Consider the following 18,560-nt stretch of genomic DNA (forward strand, 5'->3'; position numbering starts at 1 on the left):
GGGACAGATTGCATTGTCAGACACTAAAGGAAACCCTTTTTTATTCTTTTCCAAGCTAGGTAGGTGTAGGGACTACTGTGGTTTCCATTTGTCAGAAGAGGAAAGCCGCTTAGAGCAGGGAAGTGACTTGCCCAGGGTCAGAGAGTAGAGTTGGGAGTCCCTGGGTTGGGTTAGTCCACGCCCCATGTTCTTAAACACAGCACACTGCTGTCACCCTGAGGTCATAGAATTTTTTTTAAAACTTACAGAAAAGTAGAATAGTGAATGCTCATGTACCCATCATTCATCTTCAAAGTAGTCATCAACACATGGCCAGCCTTGTTTCATCACTACCCTGCCCACTCATTTTCACTCTCCTGAAACAAGTATTTTTAAAGCAAAACCCTAATGTTGGATCATTTCATTTGTAAGTATTCATGTATGTTTCTCTGACAGATAAGGATTTTTTCTTTCCTAACATAATCCAAGTATCATTATCCTACCTAACAACATTCATAATTCCTTAATAACATCTAGTATCCAATCTGAGTGACATCTTTGAGGTCGCTCTGCCTCTGAATCTGTGACCCAGCAGGCAGCCCTAAAGCCTTGTGCTAGTGTCCAGGGGAATTTGTGCATGTGATCTGACCCTTCCATAGCGTCTGTACTATCTACTAAGGAAAAGGGCCCTCTTATAGGAACCTTGAAGTAGGAGTCAGAAGCCTTGTCTTCTAGTTCGGGCTGTGATTCAAAAATTCCCCATTTTCCTATCTGTTAAATGGTATTGATTCTGAAGGGCTCCTTGAGTTCTTACAGGGTCTGCTATTCTCTCACTGTGTAGCTAGCCCCATGTCTCCTGGTGGCCTGGACCAACTCCACTTCTAACGGTGCCACTGATTCTTGGTCTGAACTTGGGCAGGCAGCTGTTCTCCTGAGCCTGTTTCTGAGGCCATAACAGAAGACCAAAGACGCTGAGTTGTAATGGTTACATGAGATCACTTACAGTAAATGCCTTTGGTGCCTGACACCTGGTAGACCCTCAGGGAACAGTAGCATTGGTGAAGCCTGAATTCTGTTTTCAGTGGCGTCTAAGAGCCACAAATGTTTGTTGAGTGTAGAAAAAGTTTAGGTGGATTGATTGCTTACCTCTCCATTCTACCAAATGGAAGAAGCTCAGGCAGTGGACTCTGCTGGGCTGGGAAAATCCCACCCTTTCTAGCCCTGTGGCTCAAGCTTGTGTTCTTCCTGGGATGTTTTCTAGAGAAAGAGCTGGGGATGGGGCATCTTGGACCAAAGGAAGGCAAAGAAAGAATAGTTCAGGGTCTGTTAGGTGCTGCCCTGTGCTGAAGCCTCCGTCTAGATGTGGGGCAAACGGGGCTACTGGTAGAGTGAGTGTAAGAGAATGCAGCTGGGCACCTTGGTCCCAGGTGACCTTTGAGGCAGATGTTGGGGCCGGTAAGGACCTGGCTTGTGTAGTAACCCATATTAACAGCAACGTTTCATGTGTGTCCATCTGGATGACCTCTCCAGACACCCTCTGACAACTCCCCCCCTCAACAAGGGCCTTCCAGTAAAGAGCCTGAGCTTACAAGAAGAGCTGACCGCAGTAGGTTGAAGGCCTTTCCCTATCAGCACTATGGCTACCCATTTCCCCCAACTGGGCTGCCCTTGGCTTTTCTCTGTAAAACCTCAGAAGCCCCATGGCCACTCCCTGGAAGTACGTGGCCCCTGGGTCTCTAGGCCTAACCTGGAGGCTTCCCTGGGGCAGAGTGCACAGGAAATGTACCTGGGAAGGGAACTCTGTCCTTGGGCTTTCTGCTGACCCTCTGCTTCCAGCCTAGCTTGTGTAGTTACCCTGAACTCTGGTGAGAAGGCCTACAGGTTCTAGTTCCTGCCACGCATTGCATGGTGGAAGGAACACAGACTGAAGCCTGGAGTTGGAGGGGGGATTGCACACATAGAGGCCACAGTGTTGTTCCTTGACCCTGACTGTTCGCTGGCATTCAGCTGGCTGCTTCAGATTCATCTGCAAAATTGGAATCGTTATCCCGTAAGACAAGTGAGAAGATTGAAACTCAGGAAAGAAAAATGACATGCTTAGGGTCATTAGTGGCAGAGCTGGCATGGGGTCCCAGAGGTATCCAAAGGACATGTTCTTTCTATGACCTTGGTAAAGCCCTAGCTTTTCAGCTTAGCTGTGGACTGGCTGAGTGACCTCAGGTATATTCCTTGACCTTGCTGGGCCTTACTTCTTCTAACTAAGAGCCTGTAGTCCTCTACTGTTGGGAATCCTGAGGCAGGTGGCTTTGGGTGTCCCTCGTGGGAACCAGTATTCACTGCTCTCTCTCACAATGGCATGTTGGGGACTTGTGAGCATCAATGAAGGAGTGGAAGTAGGAGCCTGAGTTTCTAGGTATCCTGTGGCCCACCCTGCCCCTGCTAGGCTCAGATAACCTCTTCCTGGAAACATGAGTCTGCCTCTCTCCTGCCCCATAGGACTTTGACTCAGCAAAAATCTCTGGCCCTGGCCTCTGTGGGCAAAGTGGAGGCCACACATGCATCTGCATGGGCCATGAAGAAGCAGCTGGGGCTGTACGTGTTAGAATGATGGCCCAGAAACATTAGCCTGGACCATCAGTGTTAGGAGGGATAGATCTTTGATTAATTTTGAATGCTTTATAAGTGGGGAAACAGGCCTTACGAGAAAGCAAGGACCCTGTTGTCTAGATCACATGGGCAGTATCAGCATAGGTGTCTGAGGTTGAACTAGGCCAGAAGGAGAAGATTCCCATGGACTCTCATGTACACCAGTTTCCGTTGGGCTCTTTCTGCCTTGCTTCCTCAGTTTCCCCATCCTTGCTGTGGAAATCCTTGAGTAGAAGAGCGGGCATCTCAGAGACCAGGCTTTCAAGAGGACAGAGTTCTGTCTTCCCACAGTGAGGGTGTCTCCCCCACTGAGGGTGTGCCATCTGGGGCCAGGGGCCAGGTGCATACCGCAGCTGCTTGACAGGCAGGGGAGGCCTTTTTCCTGGCTCATCTCCTCAGTGGGGCCAGGATTCCCACTGGGCCAGGAGGCAAGTGGGGAACAGATCAGGTTCCTGTCTCTCCCTGCTGCTGTGTGTACACACATTTGTGTGGTTTGTTTTTAGATTCCCTGCAGACGCCAGACTTCCTTTTCTGTCCTCAGCAGAACTTGCTGTGGCTCTTCTCGCAGGCAGGCAGCAGCGACCTGGCAGGGAGGCTGTTCCCAGGTGCCTCTAAAGCAAATGGTAGGGCCCTGTACTTAATTAAGCTCCAGGTAGCCCAGGCTTTCCTGTCTTGCATCTCCACATAACTCTTTGGCAAATAGTGAGTATTTTAAGGCGCCTGAGGAGGAAGGATTACAGAGGTTCGAGGGACCTTCCCCCAGGCAGTAGGGGAAGGAGGTTGAGGCAAGTCTGTTAGAGCTGTTGACTGTTCCTCCCTCCCATTAACCCCTGGCAAAAGGTAGGAAGGAGGTGAGGGTCCTTGGTTTATACAGCTTTGCCTCTCATCCAACCTTTAGTCTTGGTTAACAGTAAGGGCAGCTACTTGTCGAATGCAGTAGGTCTCTGTAGTGGTGAGGGTGGGATGGGTATTTGGCCTCAGGGAACATCTTTTTTTCTTTTTAAGATTTTATTTATTTTTTTGACAGACAGAGATCACAAGTAGGCAGAAAGAGAGGAGGAAGCAGGCTCCCTGCAGAACAGAGAGCCCGATGCAAGGCTTGATCCCAGGACCCTGGGATCATGACCCAAGCCGAAGGCAGAGGCTTTAACCCACTGAGCCACCCAGGCACCCACATCTTTTTTTTTTTTTTTAAGATGTTATTTATTGGATGTGAGGGCGATCTGGCTGTGACGTCTGTCACCCCACTAATCACCAGGGTTGATTCGGCTGATCTGGTTGGCTAGGCGGGTGTCCCCTTCCTCCCTCACCCGTTCCATGTGCGTCCATCCCGAAGCTGCATGCTCGGTTGAAGAGGACAACCCTCCACGATAGAGAAGAGGATGACCTTCCCGATAGAGGAGAGGACTATTCCTCGGTCAGGGGTATACGAGTAGCTGCGCTCCCCTGCTAGAACCTCCAAACAAGCTCTCAAGGTCCAATTGTAGGAGAACGTAGGGTAGTCAAGCTTCCAAGACTCCAGACACATCCAAATGAGGCACTGCATGTGGCAGTCTGCCTTTCTTTAAAAAGAAAAAAAAAAAGATGATATTTGTCAGAGAGCGTGTGCGCACGAGGTGGGGGAGTGGCAGGCGGAGGGAGAAGCCGGCTCCCTGCTGAGCAGGGAACCCCATGTGCGACTCGATCCCAGGACCCTGGGATCATGACCTGAACCAAAGGTAGACGCTTAACAGACTGAGCCATCTGGACATCCCTCAACAGGACAGTTTTTTCATTTTTAAAGATTTTATTTATTTATTCATTTGTTTGTTAGCGCACATGCGCACACAGAAGCAGGGGGTGTGGCAGGCAAAGGGAAAAGCAAGCTTCCCACTGAGCAAGGAGCACCATGTGGAACTCAGTCCCAGGACCCTGGGATCATGACTGGAGCGAAGGCAGCCACTTAACAAACTAAGCCACCCAGGCATTCCCCTTAGGGCACATCTTTGGCAGGATCTGCTGGCGCGCGTGTGTGTGTGTGTGTGTGTGTGTGTGTGTGTGTGTACACACACACGTGCATTTCTCTGCTCATGTCTCAGCGTGTTCAGAGAAAGGACAGACATAGGGTGTGGGGGGAGGTAAGGTCTTTGCTGACCTCTCTGTAATTTCTGCCCACTCCTAGGCCTTTCCAGGGTTCCAGCTGATTGCTGCTTATGCTGGTAGGGAAACTGAGGCAGACAGAATCAGGCCTTGCCCTAGGTGGGCGATAGCTGGATTGGGGGTAGTGGTAACATCATCTGGAGCATCAGTGTTTAAAGTTACAAGGTAGTCCTTGGGAGCCTGGCCTTCACCCTTCCTTGGGCCAGCTCTACCACATTTCTGTACCTCATTTATCCCTCCTGTGTAAAGCAGGGCTTTGTGGGGTGAAGATGAAATAAGTTGGAATGTGAAAAGGCCTTGGTGGAACCAGTTGGGGTATTGTTCTGAGGATTTCTGAGCCCTCTTTGGGTTGTGGACAGAGGTCAGGTAGTGGGGGACCCCTTCAGCTGGACTCTGGGAGGGGAGAGCAGGTGCAGATTGCCCACAAGTGCAGCGTCAGCAAGAAGAGGAGTTTCGGTTTCTATCAAAACAAGTGCTCTGAATTCCCCTACCTCTGCAGGTCCATTGGGCCCCTTCCCCCACTTTGGCCCCCACTGGGAAGTCCAGCCCAGCCCCTAATCCCATATGCCAAACTTCTAGGAGGAGGAGAGCTTTCTGGAGGACAGAGGTGGGGCTAGCAGAGTCAGACAAGCACTGCCTCAATGAGGAGGACTTCCTGTGTTTAAGCCCTGCCCTGGATTGTTATTCCACCTTATTATCATTGAAAAGATCCTCTCTCCCCCACTGGGAGGTATTATTGCTCACTTCCCTTGGTGTTCACAAAGGCACATTTTCTTCGACATTGATGATCCTAAAACTAGCTTATATCTATAATCAGTGAGGTGGGTCATGCTGTCCACCCCCAACAAAGGCTGTGATTTAAATATATGTACAGTACCATCTGCCAGTGCATCTAAGGATCGAGGAGAGAAGGGGGTACTTGAGAGGTAGGTAGGTACATAGAGAAAGTCATTTAAGGACCCTGTTTTGTGATACCTATGTTATTGATTTGATGTTAATTGGGTTGCTGAAGATTTGCACTATGGACACAGGAGGTAGGCCTGAAGACCTTTGGATTCAGTAAAGGTAGACAGCCAGCATTGCCTGGGTGAGGAGGGACAGCCTAGACTCCTTGTTTGGGGCTTTCCTGTGGCTGAGGAAGTGCGACAGAAATGAGGAAAAGCTTAATAAGTGGTTCCAGTGACATTCTGAGTGACTTGGGGATGATTAGCTATCTGAGAGAGTCATTGTCCACTCATGCACAAGCAGGAGCCCCTAGGTTCAGTTCTTAAACACCTAGTGTATCATAGGCATTTAGTAAACCCTATCCCTCATCTAAACAGCCCCCTGTGAAAGACAGAGTAGTTAGTTACTCTCCCCACTTCACGGATGAAGTCACTGTGGCCCAGAGAGCTTGAAGGACTTGTCCAGTGCCACACAGCTAGGAGGCAGCAGAGGCTTTCTGCTAGGCAAGAGCCAATGGCAGGGGAATGAGGGGGCCTTTACGAGCTTCCCTCAGCTCCCTTCCCTGTTCCAGTCTCTGCTTTCCTCCATTTCTTGGATCTGGCATCCTGCTCAGGTAGATCCATCTCCCAGGAAATGCCTGTTGGTCCTTCTGGAGGAACATCTCAGCCTTCTCCTCCAGTTCGGCAGGCCAGCCCCTATTTAACCCCTTTGCCGCCATCTCAGTTCCTGTTTACTGCAGCTGCTGGCCACACTGCATCCTCAGCACCCCAAGCTTATTCTACATAAATAGCTCTCTGCAGCCACAGTGGGCTCTGCGGTCCTGGCTTCTAAGAAAGGTGGCAGCAGGGGGCCCCCAGCCTCTGCGCAGGGCACGTGACTTGCTGGAAGTGCTGCTGTGGAGGGGGAGGGGATTGTGGCCGCAGAACCCACATCCTTGTTTACATCGGTGAAGGGGCTACCCCTTCCCGCCTTCACAGCTCCCCTCCCCCTCAGGTCTCTGCACCTCCAAGAGGATCCCATTCCAGCCCACCTGAGACAGGCATGGGGCCCATTTTCTATCTCAGAACTGCCCTTTTCTCCTTATCTCACAGAATCCTCCAGGGAGGGAAGGGGAGGGTAGTGAAGGCATTCTTCTGGCGATTCTTCAGAGGTAGACTGGCTGTCATGGAAGACCTTTGCATTGTTCGTGCTGGACCTGTCCCTGCCCTGGTACCCCAGGGAGAGCCCATCAGAGCAACAGTCATTTGAGGAGACAAAGGGAAATTCCCTCTTCATCTTAGAATGGACATCAGGCGTGCCTTGTCTTCAGGCCCACTTTAATTTCCCAGGGGAAGACTCTGGCTCCCTTAGCCTGTCCATCCACTCAGCAAGCTGGTCCCGATTTCCTGTACTGTATCAGGCCCTGAGCTGGGGGGACTTGGGTGTGACTTGGTCTTGGCCTTCAGTGGGAGTCAGAGTGGTCAGGCAGGGGAAGTTTGCACACACCTTTGATAAATCTGGTGATAGAAATGCTCTGGAGAGTAGGGAGGGCTGGGGAACTGTATAAAGAATACTTGGGTGTTTGACAAGTAGGCAGCCAAGGAGGATGGAAAGAATGCCCTAAAGAAAAGAGGAAATGGCATGTGTGAAGATCCTCAAGTAAGGGAGGGGGGAACCTGGTTTTTTTTTTTTTAATATTTTATTTATTTATTTATTTGAGAAAGAGAGAGAGTGTGCGTGCGCATGAGTGGAGAAAGGTCACTGGGCCCCACCAAGCAGGGAGCCCGGTGTGGGACTTGATACCAGGACTGCAGGATCATGACCTGAGCTAAAGGCAGTTGCTTAACCAGCTGAGCCACCCAGGCGTCCCAGGAGCCTAGTTCTTATTTTGACTGAAGCCCTGTGACACCTAGACCACCTGGGCCACAGGCAGGCTGCCTTTCCCCATTTAAGCTTAAGTTACGTTCATATTTGTATCTCTTCCTAGATTAGGTGCTTCTTGCAGACAGGGCTGGATTTTACTGGCCTCTGTCCCCTTCACAGTACCCCACATTTGAGGCCCCACTTTTGGTAGGGGACTCTGATTTACTGAGTCTGTCCCAAGCCTAGTGCTGGTCACCTTAGACCCATGATTTCATTGATCCTACAAGAGGCCTGCCAGGGAGTTAGTTACCTGCTTGTTCCTGTTTTGCACGTGAAGCCTGTGAGGCTCAGGACACTTGGGTTGTTTACCTCTGGTCGTTTAGCTCACTGGTACCTGGCAGAACTGGGCTTGGAGCCCAGTATTTATGTTTTTTTCTTTTATTTATTTATTTATTTTTAACCTACAAAGGCCATGCTGGCTCCCGAGAGTCAGGAAAATTGTATTCTAGAGTTGAATCTGTCAGACTGACTTGCTGGGTGACTTGGTGAAGCCACAGACTGTCTCTCAGCCTTAGCTTCCTCACATGAAGAGTGAAGGGGGAGTGTGGAATTGCTGGTGCCGAGGCCACTTAGGGGACTTAAAATGTTTGTTGACTTGTCTGAGTGTTCAGGCAAGCCCTAGACAAACTTGTCTGCCTGAGAGGCCTGTCGTTGCATTCCTCTCACCCGTACTCTCCTGTTCTTAGAGACTGTCCCTGCCTGCCTCTTTTTTCCATGATCCCATTCCAGCCCACAAAGCCAAGCACACTCCAGGCCACAGCATAGGAAAAGGAGTTTTCTGGCCCCCAGCCCTCCACCCCCAAGGATATTCCAGGACTTCGAACTCTTGTCTGGTGACAGCTCTTGACCCCCACCTCTCCTTTCTTCTGTCCCCACAGCTGACCAGGTGTATGGAGACCAAGACATGCATGAGGTTGTGCGAAAGCATTGCATGGACTATCTGGTGAGACCTCGCGGAGGCCTCGGGGTGGGGGCAGAGTTGGGGCATCCCCTCCCCGCACAGACCTGACCCTCCAATCTATTCTGCAGATGAAGAATGCTGACTACTTCTCCAACTATGTCACAGAGGACTTCACCACCTACATCAACAGGAAGCGGAAAAACAACTGCCATGGCAACCACATTGAGATGCAGGCCATGGCAGAGATGTACAACCGGCCCGTGGAGGTGTACCAGTACAGCACAGGTACATATGTGGTGGGTAGGTGAGCGGCTGACTGCTCCTGCTCCGAGCCTACCCAGCCCAGCCCACTGTGGATGTTCCTTCCTTCTCTTTCCCTGCAGAACCCATCAACACATTCCATGGGATCCATCAAAACGAGGATGAACCCATCCGTGTCAGCTACCATCGGAATATCCACTACAATTCAGTGGTGAATCCCAACAAGGCCACCATTGGTGTGGGGCTAGGCCTGCCATCATTCAAACCCGGGGTAAGTGGGTCCCCATGCCCAGGATGGCTGCTAGATAGGCCAGAAACCTCTTTTGAGGTCTCAGTTCTGCCCTAGCCTACAAAAATGACATGCCCCCTGAGTTGCCCCTGAGCTCTCACCTCTGTAAAACTAGGAAGTTACACAGAGTGATCTCTCAGGGCTCGTTTGGTACTCTCCATTTGTGTGTCTGAGCTGGCTTACCCACCTTTCATGCCTGTTGAGGGTTGGCATTTTGGGATATGGAGGCACATCTGGGCACTGTGAACCTGGGCTTGGTCTGGGTATCTCGGCACTTGCATGGAGCATCTGAAATGCAGCAGTTCTAGACAGCAGTGGTCATAGAGACTTGAAGTGCAGGCCTGGCCCAACTCCTTACTGGCTGTTGGACCTCGGGCAGATTATACAAGTAACGTGGGCTGGCCACTCAGCTGATACAGAACGTGCCTGACACTGGGCCTGATGCCTAGTAGGTGCTCACAAGGTGGCAGTACCTTTTCCAGCACATGCCGACAGATTCTCATTCTCTGTCATAAACAGTCATCTTCTGGGGATTTTGCTGTCTTCTGTTCAGGTTTCACTTCCTACAAACAAAGTGCCCCTGCCTCATTTTAGGAAATGCACACCCTAACACCAACACACCCTCCAACATAGTTTTTTTTTTTTAATTTTGTTTGGTTATTTTTTTAAGATTTTGTTTATTTATTTGACAGAGAGATCACAAGTAGGCAGTTGTGCCTGCCTAAGTAGTTGGGCCAGGCCTGCACTTCAAGTCTCTATGACCACTGCTGTCTAGACCTGCAGGTGGGTGGGTGGGGGAAGCAGGCTCCCCACTGAGCAGAGAGTCCGATGCGGAGCTCCATCCCAGGACCCTGAGATCATGACTTGAGCCGAAGGCAGAGGCTTAACCCACTGAGCCACCCAGGTGCCCCTTAATTTTGTTTTTTAAGTAAACTTTTTAAAATTTATAACAGAACAGTTTTAGATTTACAGAATTATTGAGTTTAGATTATTTCCGTATTCCCCACTGTTATGAACATCAGCATAGAATTTGTCACAATTAATAAACCAGTATTGATATATTAACTGAAGGCCATGACCTTAATCATTCCTTAATGATCTTATCTGTTCCAGAATCCCATCCAGGACACCTTACTACATTTAGTTTTCATGTCTCATGACTCCTCTTCATTCTGACAGTTTCTCTGAATTTCCTTGTTTTTATCTTTGATCTGTTTACAGATTCTAGTTTTGCCTTTTCTAGAATGTCATGGAATTGGAATCATAACAGTGTGTGGGCTTTTTTCAGAGTGGCTTCTTTCACATAACAAAACATATTTAGATTTTACATTCACCCATGACTTTTTGTGGTCTGATCACTCGATTCTTTTTTTTTTTTAAGGTTTTAAGATTTTTTTAAGTTCTGTTTTTTATTTTTTAAAGATTTTATTTGTTTGGGCGCCTGGGTGGCTCAGTGGGTTAAGCCGCTGCCTTCGGCTCAGGTCATGATCTCAGGGTCCTGGGATCGAGTCCCGCATCGGGCTCTCTGCTCAGCAGGGAGCCTGCTTCTCTCTCTCTCTCTCTGCCTGCCTCTCCATCTACTTGTGATTTCTCTCTGTCAAATAAATAAATAAAATCTTTAAAAAAAAAAAAAAAGAGGGAACACCTCCTTCTTAAAAAAAAAAAAAAAAAGATTTTATTTGTTTGAGAAATAGAGTGAGAGATACCATGAGAGGGGAGAGGGTCAGAGGGAGAAAGAAGCAGACTCCCTGCTGAGCAGGGAGTCTGATGTGGGACTCGATCCTGGGACTCCAGGATCATGACCCAAGCCAAAGGCAGTTGCTTAACTAACTGAGCCACCCAGGCACCCAAGATTTTTTTTAAGATTTATGTATTTAAGAGAGCGTACTATTGGAGGGGCGGAGGGAGAGGGAGTGGGAACAAGAATCTCAAGCGGACTCTGTGCTGAGCATACAGCCCAACCTGGGGTTCGATCTCTCAACTCTGAGATCATGATCTAAGCCAAAATCAAGAGTCGGAAGCTTAACCGACTGTGCCACCCAGGTACCCCACTTACTTCTTTCTCTTTTTTTAATATCATATTTATTCATTTGACAGAGAGCAAGCGCAAGCGTGGGGAGGGGCAGAGGGAGAGGGCAAAGCAGGCCCCCCACTGAGCAGGGAGCCCAGTGTGGGGCTTGATCCCAGGACCTTGGGATCATGGCCTGAGCTGAAAGCAGATTGCTTAAATGACTGAGCCACCCAGGCACCCCAGCGCTACTCATTTTTCTTTCTTTTTAATTAAAAAACCTGTGAATGCCTTAAGGATTTTTTTTTTGTTTGTAGACTTAATTATTTAGAACGGTTTTAAATTTACAAAAAAAAATTTGAGAAGGTAGAGTTCCCATGTGTCCTCCTCCCCCTTGCACAGTTTCATTTTTATTAACATTGGATGACTGTGATACACTTGTTACAATATATGAACCAATAATGATACATTATTATTAACTGAAGTCATCCTGTCCCTTTAGGCTCTCTTGTCTGTGATGGTTTCTCACACTTTGCTGTTTTTGATGACCTTGACAATATTGAGGAGTACTGGTCAGGTATATTGTAGGATGTTTCTCTTTTGAAATTTGTCCGAAGTTTTTCTCATGATTAGACTGAGGTTATGGGTTTTAGGGAGGAAGATCACAGTGGTAAAGTACCAGTCTCTTCACATCATATCAGGGGTATATACTGAGACTATGATTTATGACTGTTAATGTTGACCTTGACCCCTGGCAGAAGTAGTGTTTGCCAGATTTTCTCCATTATAAAATTACCCTCTCCCCCCATTCCTTTTTCCCTAACTGTTCTGTTTGGAAGAAGTAATTATATGCACAGCCCACACTGTAGAAGCAGTGGCTATGCTCCATCTTCTTGAGGGTAGAGTATCTACGTAAATGATGTAGAATTCATCTGCAAGGGAGATTTGTCTCTTGTCCCCCATTTATTTATATCACTATGGACTCAAGGGTATTTCTTTTATATTTTGAGTTATAATCCAGTACTATATTTATTTTGATGCTCACATTGTTCCAGTTTTGGCTGTCAGAAGTGCTCTCAGTTGGTTCCTGCATCGCGTTGACATATCCCCATCATTGTAGTGGTGGGTTGGTTTTTTCTTGTTTGGTTTGGTTTTGTTTTGGTTTGTTTATTGTGTTTCATTTTGCAACACTTTCTTACTTTCTGACACTATGAGGTGCTCCCAGTTCATCTTGTATATTTCTTGCCCCAGCCCTAGAACCAGCCATTTTTCCAAAGACCTCGGGTTCCTTTTATTGGAATATGTTATTAGAAACCAAGATCTGGGTGCTGACTGAGCTCCTTACTACTGGGGTGTCCTTGCTTCTAGGCCCTTTCAGCTGACAGAGCAAGGAGATAGATCTGTGTATACTAACCCGTGTATACATTTATCTAGAAATATTTCTTATGTAACCATCCATATCTCTGAAGCTACAGTTCTTAGCTGATATCTCCAACTGATAAGGTACCTCATCAGTTTTAATTTGCAATTTTCTGATGGCAAATGGTGTTGAGCATCTTCTCATGTGCTTATTTGCCATCTGTATATCTTCTCTGAGGAAATTGTGTGTTTATAGACTTTTTTGCCCATTTCTAAATTGGCTTGTTCTAACATAGAGTTTTACATGCTTTCTGGACTATTACACATAGGTAAGAAATTACATTTTCCATCATAATGCACACATTGGGTGTAGTGTATGTATTTACACTAAAATAATATTAGCATTTCACTGAGCAATACTTAATGCCTAGAATATGCTCTGGTATTTTTTAATTTTTTAAAAGATATTTATTTATTTATTTATCTATCTATCTATCTATCTATCTATCATAGAGAGATCACAAGTAGGCAGAGAGATAGGCAGAGAGAGGGGAGGGAGAGAAGCAGGCTCCCCGCTGAGCAGAGAGCCCGATGTGGGGCTCGATCCCAGGACCCTGGGATCATGACCTGAGCCAAAGGCAAAGGCTTTAACCCACTGAGCCACCCAGGTGCCCCTACTTCATTTTTTTAAATGCTGTTGTGTCTCCCCATCTGACAAAAAGCACTCTACTACAATGTCCCACAATCATAACACCCTTTCCCATGATGATACCATCCCCTTGTCCCCTTAAATGTCCAAATACTCCCTTCACCCTGTGTACACTCAGCTAACTTCTCAGGTGATCTTTTCTCCTTGTCCCATCTGGGCATAGGTGAGGCAGGTCTCAACATTATGAAATGAGTCATCGCTGGGTGAGGCATCTTTAAATTCCAGCACCTGGCTGCCCCAGACATAGTACTTCACTCAAGGTGTCTTGGGGTTGGGAGCAGGGCTTCTGAGTATAGGAGTTTGGAATGACAAGTCCCACTACCGAAGTCAGCCTTCCCCCAATTCTTGATGAAAAGGCGGCCTGCTTGGGGGTCCTTGTCAGAGAACCTGCCTTCTGTCTCCTCTCTTCTGGGCCTATAGGCCTACAATCCTGAGCCGGTCTGGCTCCTGGCCAGAGTTCAGAGTGTCACCCCACATCCCTGTTCCTCCCTGCCTTGCAGTTTGCAGAGCAGTCCCTGATGAAGAATGCCATAAAAACATCAGAGGAGTCATGGATTGAACAGCAAATGCTGGAAGACAAGAAGCGGGCCACAGACTGGGAGGCCACAAATGAGGCCATTGAGGAGCAGGTGGCTCGAGAATCTTACCTGCAGTGGCTGCGGGATCAGGAGAAACAGGCCCGCCAGGTCCGCGGCCCCAGCCAGGTGAGTCCTGGGCTCAAGTGAGGCCTGGCCAGGAACCCCTTACTTCACATGTTCTGCTACTGTACAGACAGAAGAAATTAAGCAGTTTTGACATCTGGAAGAGAAGGAAGCTCTCAGCTCATTCTGTACCACATCTTGGCCTTAGTCTTGGCATTGTGCCTTAGAACTCTCAACACCTTTGCAGAACAAGCTCTTAAGGAGTGAGGGAGGCCAGCCACTCACGGTGATGTGTGGGATTGATGGATAGTTCCAGAGAGATAAGCTTTTGTTGAATGTCCTTATATGTCAGGCTCTGTGCTGAGGATGTAAAATTAGGTCTGGCCTATTCCACTCTCAGTGACCCCGGTCTACTGAGGCAGACAGATATATCAGTGAGGCCCATGACTCTGGCTGGGAGACCACTGGACATGGGGTTTCTGGTCAGTCTTCGCACGGGAAGATTGGATTTTTAGGGCAGGGATGGGGCAGAGCAGCCAGGCATTTGAAGAATCACAAGGAGTATAGAGTGGTTGTAGATGTTGGCAAGAGTTGAGTAATTTCTACAACAACTATTAATTGCAGGTCTGTGCCAGGCACTGTTCTCAGTGTGTGAGGGTACACTGATGAGCTGGGCAAGCCCAGATCCCTGTCCTTGCGGTGCTTACATTTTTGCAGAGTCAAACAAAAGAAACCGTGAACATAACGAATAGATGAGTTGAGAGCTAGGATAGTTGAAACACGTAGAGCAGAGTGAAGGGAATGAGTAGGGCTGAGAGGGAGCTGAGAGTTCATAGGATAAGAGAGTATGATCAGGGTAGGCCTCAGAGCAGTTGAGATGTGAGCAAAAGCTTGCAGGAGGTGAGGTAGTTAGCTAAGTGGATGGGCCAGGCGGAAGGCCAGCCAGAGCAAAGCCCTGAGGGAGAGTGCATCCCTGGTGTGATCTGGGAGTGGCCCGGAGACCAGTGTGGCTGAGCAGAATGCAGTATTCAGAGGGGGGTGGTGCCGGATCCAGAAGGGGCTTGTGGGCTGCGCTAAGAACTTTGGCTTTTACTGTGGCTGAGGCAGAAGCCTTTGGGAGGGTGGTGAGCAGAGGAGGGATAGGATCCCTGTGATTGCTGAGTGCAGCATGGAGTCTAGGGAGTTAGGGGGAAAAGCAGGGGACCGGTGAGGTGGAAGCTACTAGAGAAGTCACAGTGGTGGCAGCTGGCAGTGCTGGCTTGGGAGGAATGAGGAAAGGGCATAGAGTCTGAATGTGTTTTGAAGGTAGAGGTACAGGTTTCCTGCCAGATTGGCTGTAATGATGTGAGGGGGGCATTAAGGAGCTGGCCTTCATCCTGCAGTCTGCTGTGTGACTAGGAATGATGGTGGCCTATGTAGAAACTGTATCACAGCCAGGATGTCAGGAGCGAGCCAGCCCTTTGGGATGAGGCAGAGGAGGCTCACGCCTGGCGTCGGTCCTTACCTCCTCCTCCTGCACTGCAGCCCCGGAAAGCCAGCGCCACATGCAGTTCTGCCACAGCAGCAGCCTCCAGTGGCCTGGAGGAGTGGACCAGCCGGTCCCCGCGGCAGCGGAGTTCAGCCTCTTCGCCCGAGCACCCTGAGCTGCACGCCGAGCTGGGCATCAAGCCCCCTTCCCCAGGCACTGTCTTAGCTCTTGCCAAACCTCCTTCACCCTGTGCACCAGGTCAGTGACTTGGTGACAGGGAAGCATGCTGGGGTTAGGAGGTGCTGCCTAGGTTGTGGGCACCCTGCCTCTGACTGTCCCTCTGCCCCAGGTACAAGCAGCCAGTTCTCAGCAGGGGCCGACCGGGCTACTTCCCCCCTCGTGTCCCTCTACCCTGCTCTGGAGTGCCGGGCCCTCATTCAGCAGATGTCCCCCTCTGCCTTTGGTAAGCCTCCTCTATCTAGGGGCCAGGGGCCAGCTGGGAGTTGGGGAGAGATGGAAGAAGCAGCAAGTCCTGAGAGGGGGGCTTCTAGAGCCTCTGGCCCTCTCCACAGGAAAAGGGAGTTTTTCAAGCCCAAGCGATGTGTCCAGAGGAGATTTGCATGGGATTTCATAGGCCCAGAGGAGCCCTCTCTGTAGAGAAAGAGGGGCCTGGACGGGATCTCTCCGGAGCCGGAGCCGGGATCAGCAAAGGCTGAGGAGAAGGTGCGCTGTGAGTGCCCCATCATCCTTTTCCTCTTCATCTTGCCCAGCAGGTCTGAACGACTGGGATGATGATGAGATCCTAGCATCGGTGCTGGCAGTATCCCAACAGGAATACCTAGACAGTATGAAGAAAAACAAAGTGCACAGAGATCCACCCCCAGACAAGAGTTGATGGAGACCCAGAGACTGGAGACCATCTCCCAACCCCCACCACTCCTGCCCTCCGGTGCCGCCCCACCTTCTTTGGCTTTCTTCCCTCTTGCCTTCTTCCCTTTTCCCCCTCCTTCTGCTCCTCCCCACTTCCCTCTGGCTGGCCCACCCCTGCGCCCCCTCTCATCGCTGCCACCACCACCATCACCCGTCTCTTCGCCAGCTGACGTGCCCTGTTGCCCCCTGCACAGCACCATCCCTGCATTCCACAGGGGACTTGGGCAAGGGTGCCGAAGGTAGGCGAGAGGCACACAGACAAACCAACTGGCAGCCAGGCAGCCCCTGAGGAGAGACATTCAGACAGAGGAAAGTATCCTTGCCCCCCATTCCTTCCAAGATCAGAAATACTTGTCACCCCACCTCCACAATGATACCGGGGAGGTGGGAGGAAGAAGTGGGAATTCCCCTTCCCAGTACCCCAAGAATGTCTGAGCCTTCAATGTTGAATTTTTTCTTTATTAAAATGTACTTTTATCTTATAAACTCAACCAATCCAAAATGACGTAGACAATAGCATTGGCTCTGTGAAGGCGGCATCTCTCTGGTTTGGGAGCAGGCAGGCCACGGGGCACAGAGGGGGCGCAAAGATGTGGTTGCCATCTCTAGCCTTCAGCTCTGTGGAGGTGGGCAGGGTCTAGAGTACAAGCTGGGGCAGGGGCAGGTGTCCCGTGGGCTTTGGACAATGAGACTCTGGCCTCGCAGCATTCCTACTGCTTCCACACCACTGCCACCGCCACCGGTCTCTGGAATCTTGGGGTGGGGGCACCTTTGAGGATCGAGGCTGCTGCCACCCAGGATTTGAGTGTGGGGAGTGGGAACAGCCTCAGCAGATGGGGCACCCGTGCTCTGCAGGTGTTGACAAGATCCACCATCTGTAACGTCCTTGGCACAATAAAACCAAATGTCAGTTTCCCCTGAGCGCCTCTGTTCTGTGTGGGGCTTGGGGTGGGTGGGCCTCTGGGCAGAGGCAGTGATGGCATAGGCCTTGGCTTGACCTCTGAGGCTGCATGCTCTCCAGTAGGGTATGTCTGTGGGCCCGGTTTGTTCATATTTGATTCATTCTTACTAAACCAACTTCTGGACCTGTTCCCACCAAGAAAGCTCCATCTTACTTGCACACGTACCCTGCCCACCCTGTGTTCTGGGGTGTGGTGGGAGCAGAAAACTAGGAGCTTGAGGGCTGGAACTGAACTTGCAGCTTTTCTGCCTGCCCTCCTTCCCTATGTATGTTTGCTCTTTCCTTGTGCTCCTTGATGCGGAAATGCTTTGGAAAGGCACACAATGCTTCGTATCAACATAAGTTCAGTGAAATCAACTGGAGGGGCCTCCCTGGTGTAACTAAGGGAGGGTTAAACGCTTTCTTTTTCATGTTCCCAGTCCTCTGACACCCATGCCCCTGCCTTTCCTTGGGGTAAAGCCAAGGCAGAGAAGGATGGCTGACCCCCAGGTCTTGTCAAGAGTGTGTTTTGCTGTGCCTCACTAGCGGGGCCCCTGTGAAAGGATGCATGTCCAGCTCTGCCACCAAAGGCATGGCTGGCTGGGTGGCCATCTTGTGGGGTGCCTGTGGAATCCACATTGGTCAAGCATGCACATGTTGGAGAGTTGGTTGGGAGCCCACCCTGGTTTTTTTTATAGTTTTGTGATCTTGGTCAAATCACAAGCTACTTCAGGGCTCCCACCATGTGTATGGTAGGAGTGATTAATGTCTACTACCTCACGCTCTCTCTGGTTGTAAGCATTGAGAGAGAATGCACATGGTCAGCATATAATAATGTCTGATGACATGGTGCCTGGCATGTTCTGAGAGCCCAAAGGTTAGCAAATAGTATTTATTTACCTCATTTTGAAGTTTTTACACCATTTACCCCCCTGCCTACCTCTTGCCACCCTGTCCAATTTCACGGGCTTCTGCCTGGAATTTGCCCTTCCCCATCCTGAGCCCCCAACCTTGTCCTTCAAGATAGGTAGAGTGTCACCTTCTGAGAAGCCCTGTGTGACCTCATCCATATTCTCACCTCTATCCACAGATACATCTTTACTCCTTCCCCCAATAACTCTGTGATTCACTTCCTGGGCAAGGGCTGTGATGCCTGACTTAATTTGTGTTATCTCTAATATCTGCACCCTTACTGGGACCTGGTAGGCTTACAGTAGCCCCCTAATAAATACTGGATGAATGAGAGAGTACATGTGTGTGTCTGCTTTTTGGGTGGGTGCGTGTGTCTTTGCATGCGTGCACGCGTTTGGTGAGTTCAAGTCTTCACATGCACCTTGCAATGTCTAGTGTGTTTGATGAGGGCTTGTTTCCAGGTGTGTCAGATGGTGACTGAGGTGGGACTCTATCTCTGACAGTTTATGTCTGTTTCTGAGACAAGTGCAT

The 18,560-nt window shown here is 49.5% G+C and overlaps 1 protein-coding gene across 3 annotated transcripts in view; it reads left to right on the forward strand.

Moving 5' to 3' along the window:
* The window catches only part of OTUD5 (OTU deubiquitinase 5), a 28,554-nt gene extending 11,462 nt beyond the window's left edge, over positions 1–17,092 (forward strand). For 2 of the 3 annotated variants that reach the window (XM_013057529.2, XM_013057528.2), the window contains exons 3-9: positions 8,490–8,554; positions 8,641–8,797; positions 8,896–9,044; positions 13,639–13,842; positions 15,304–15,505; positions 15,597–15,710; positions 16,018–17,092. In XM_013057529.2, the coding sequence (XP_012912983.1) occupies positions 8,490–8,554; positions 8,641–8,797; positions 8,896–9,044; positions 13,639–13,842; positions 15,304–15,505; positions 15,597–15,710; positions 16,018–16,142 (1,016 nt within the window). In that variant the 3' untranslated portion in view covers positions 16,143–17,092. The remainder of the gene's footprint in view (positions 1–8,489; positions 8,555–8,640; positions 8,798–8,895; positions 9,045–13,638; positions 13,843–15,303; positions 15,506–15,596; positions 15,711–16,017) is intronic. The other variant, XM_004755053.3, reaches the window with a different exon arrangement.
* Positions 17,093–18,560: the final 1,468 nt, after the last annotated feature.

The sequence above is a fragment of the Mustela putorius genome, unplaced genomic scaffold (assembly GCF_011764305.1).
Source record: "Mustela putorius furo isolate JIRA1106 unplaced genomic scaffold, ASM1176430v1.1 tig00003903_pilon_pilon_pilon, whole genome shotgun sequence".
NCBI classification, from domain to species: Eukaryota; Metazoa; Chordata; class Mammalia; order Carnivora; family Mustelidae; genus Mustela; species Mustela putorius.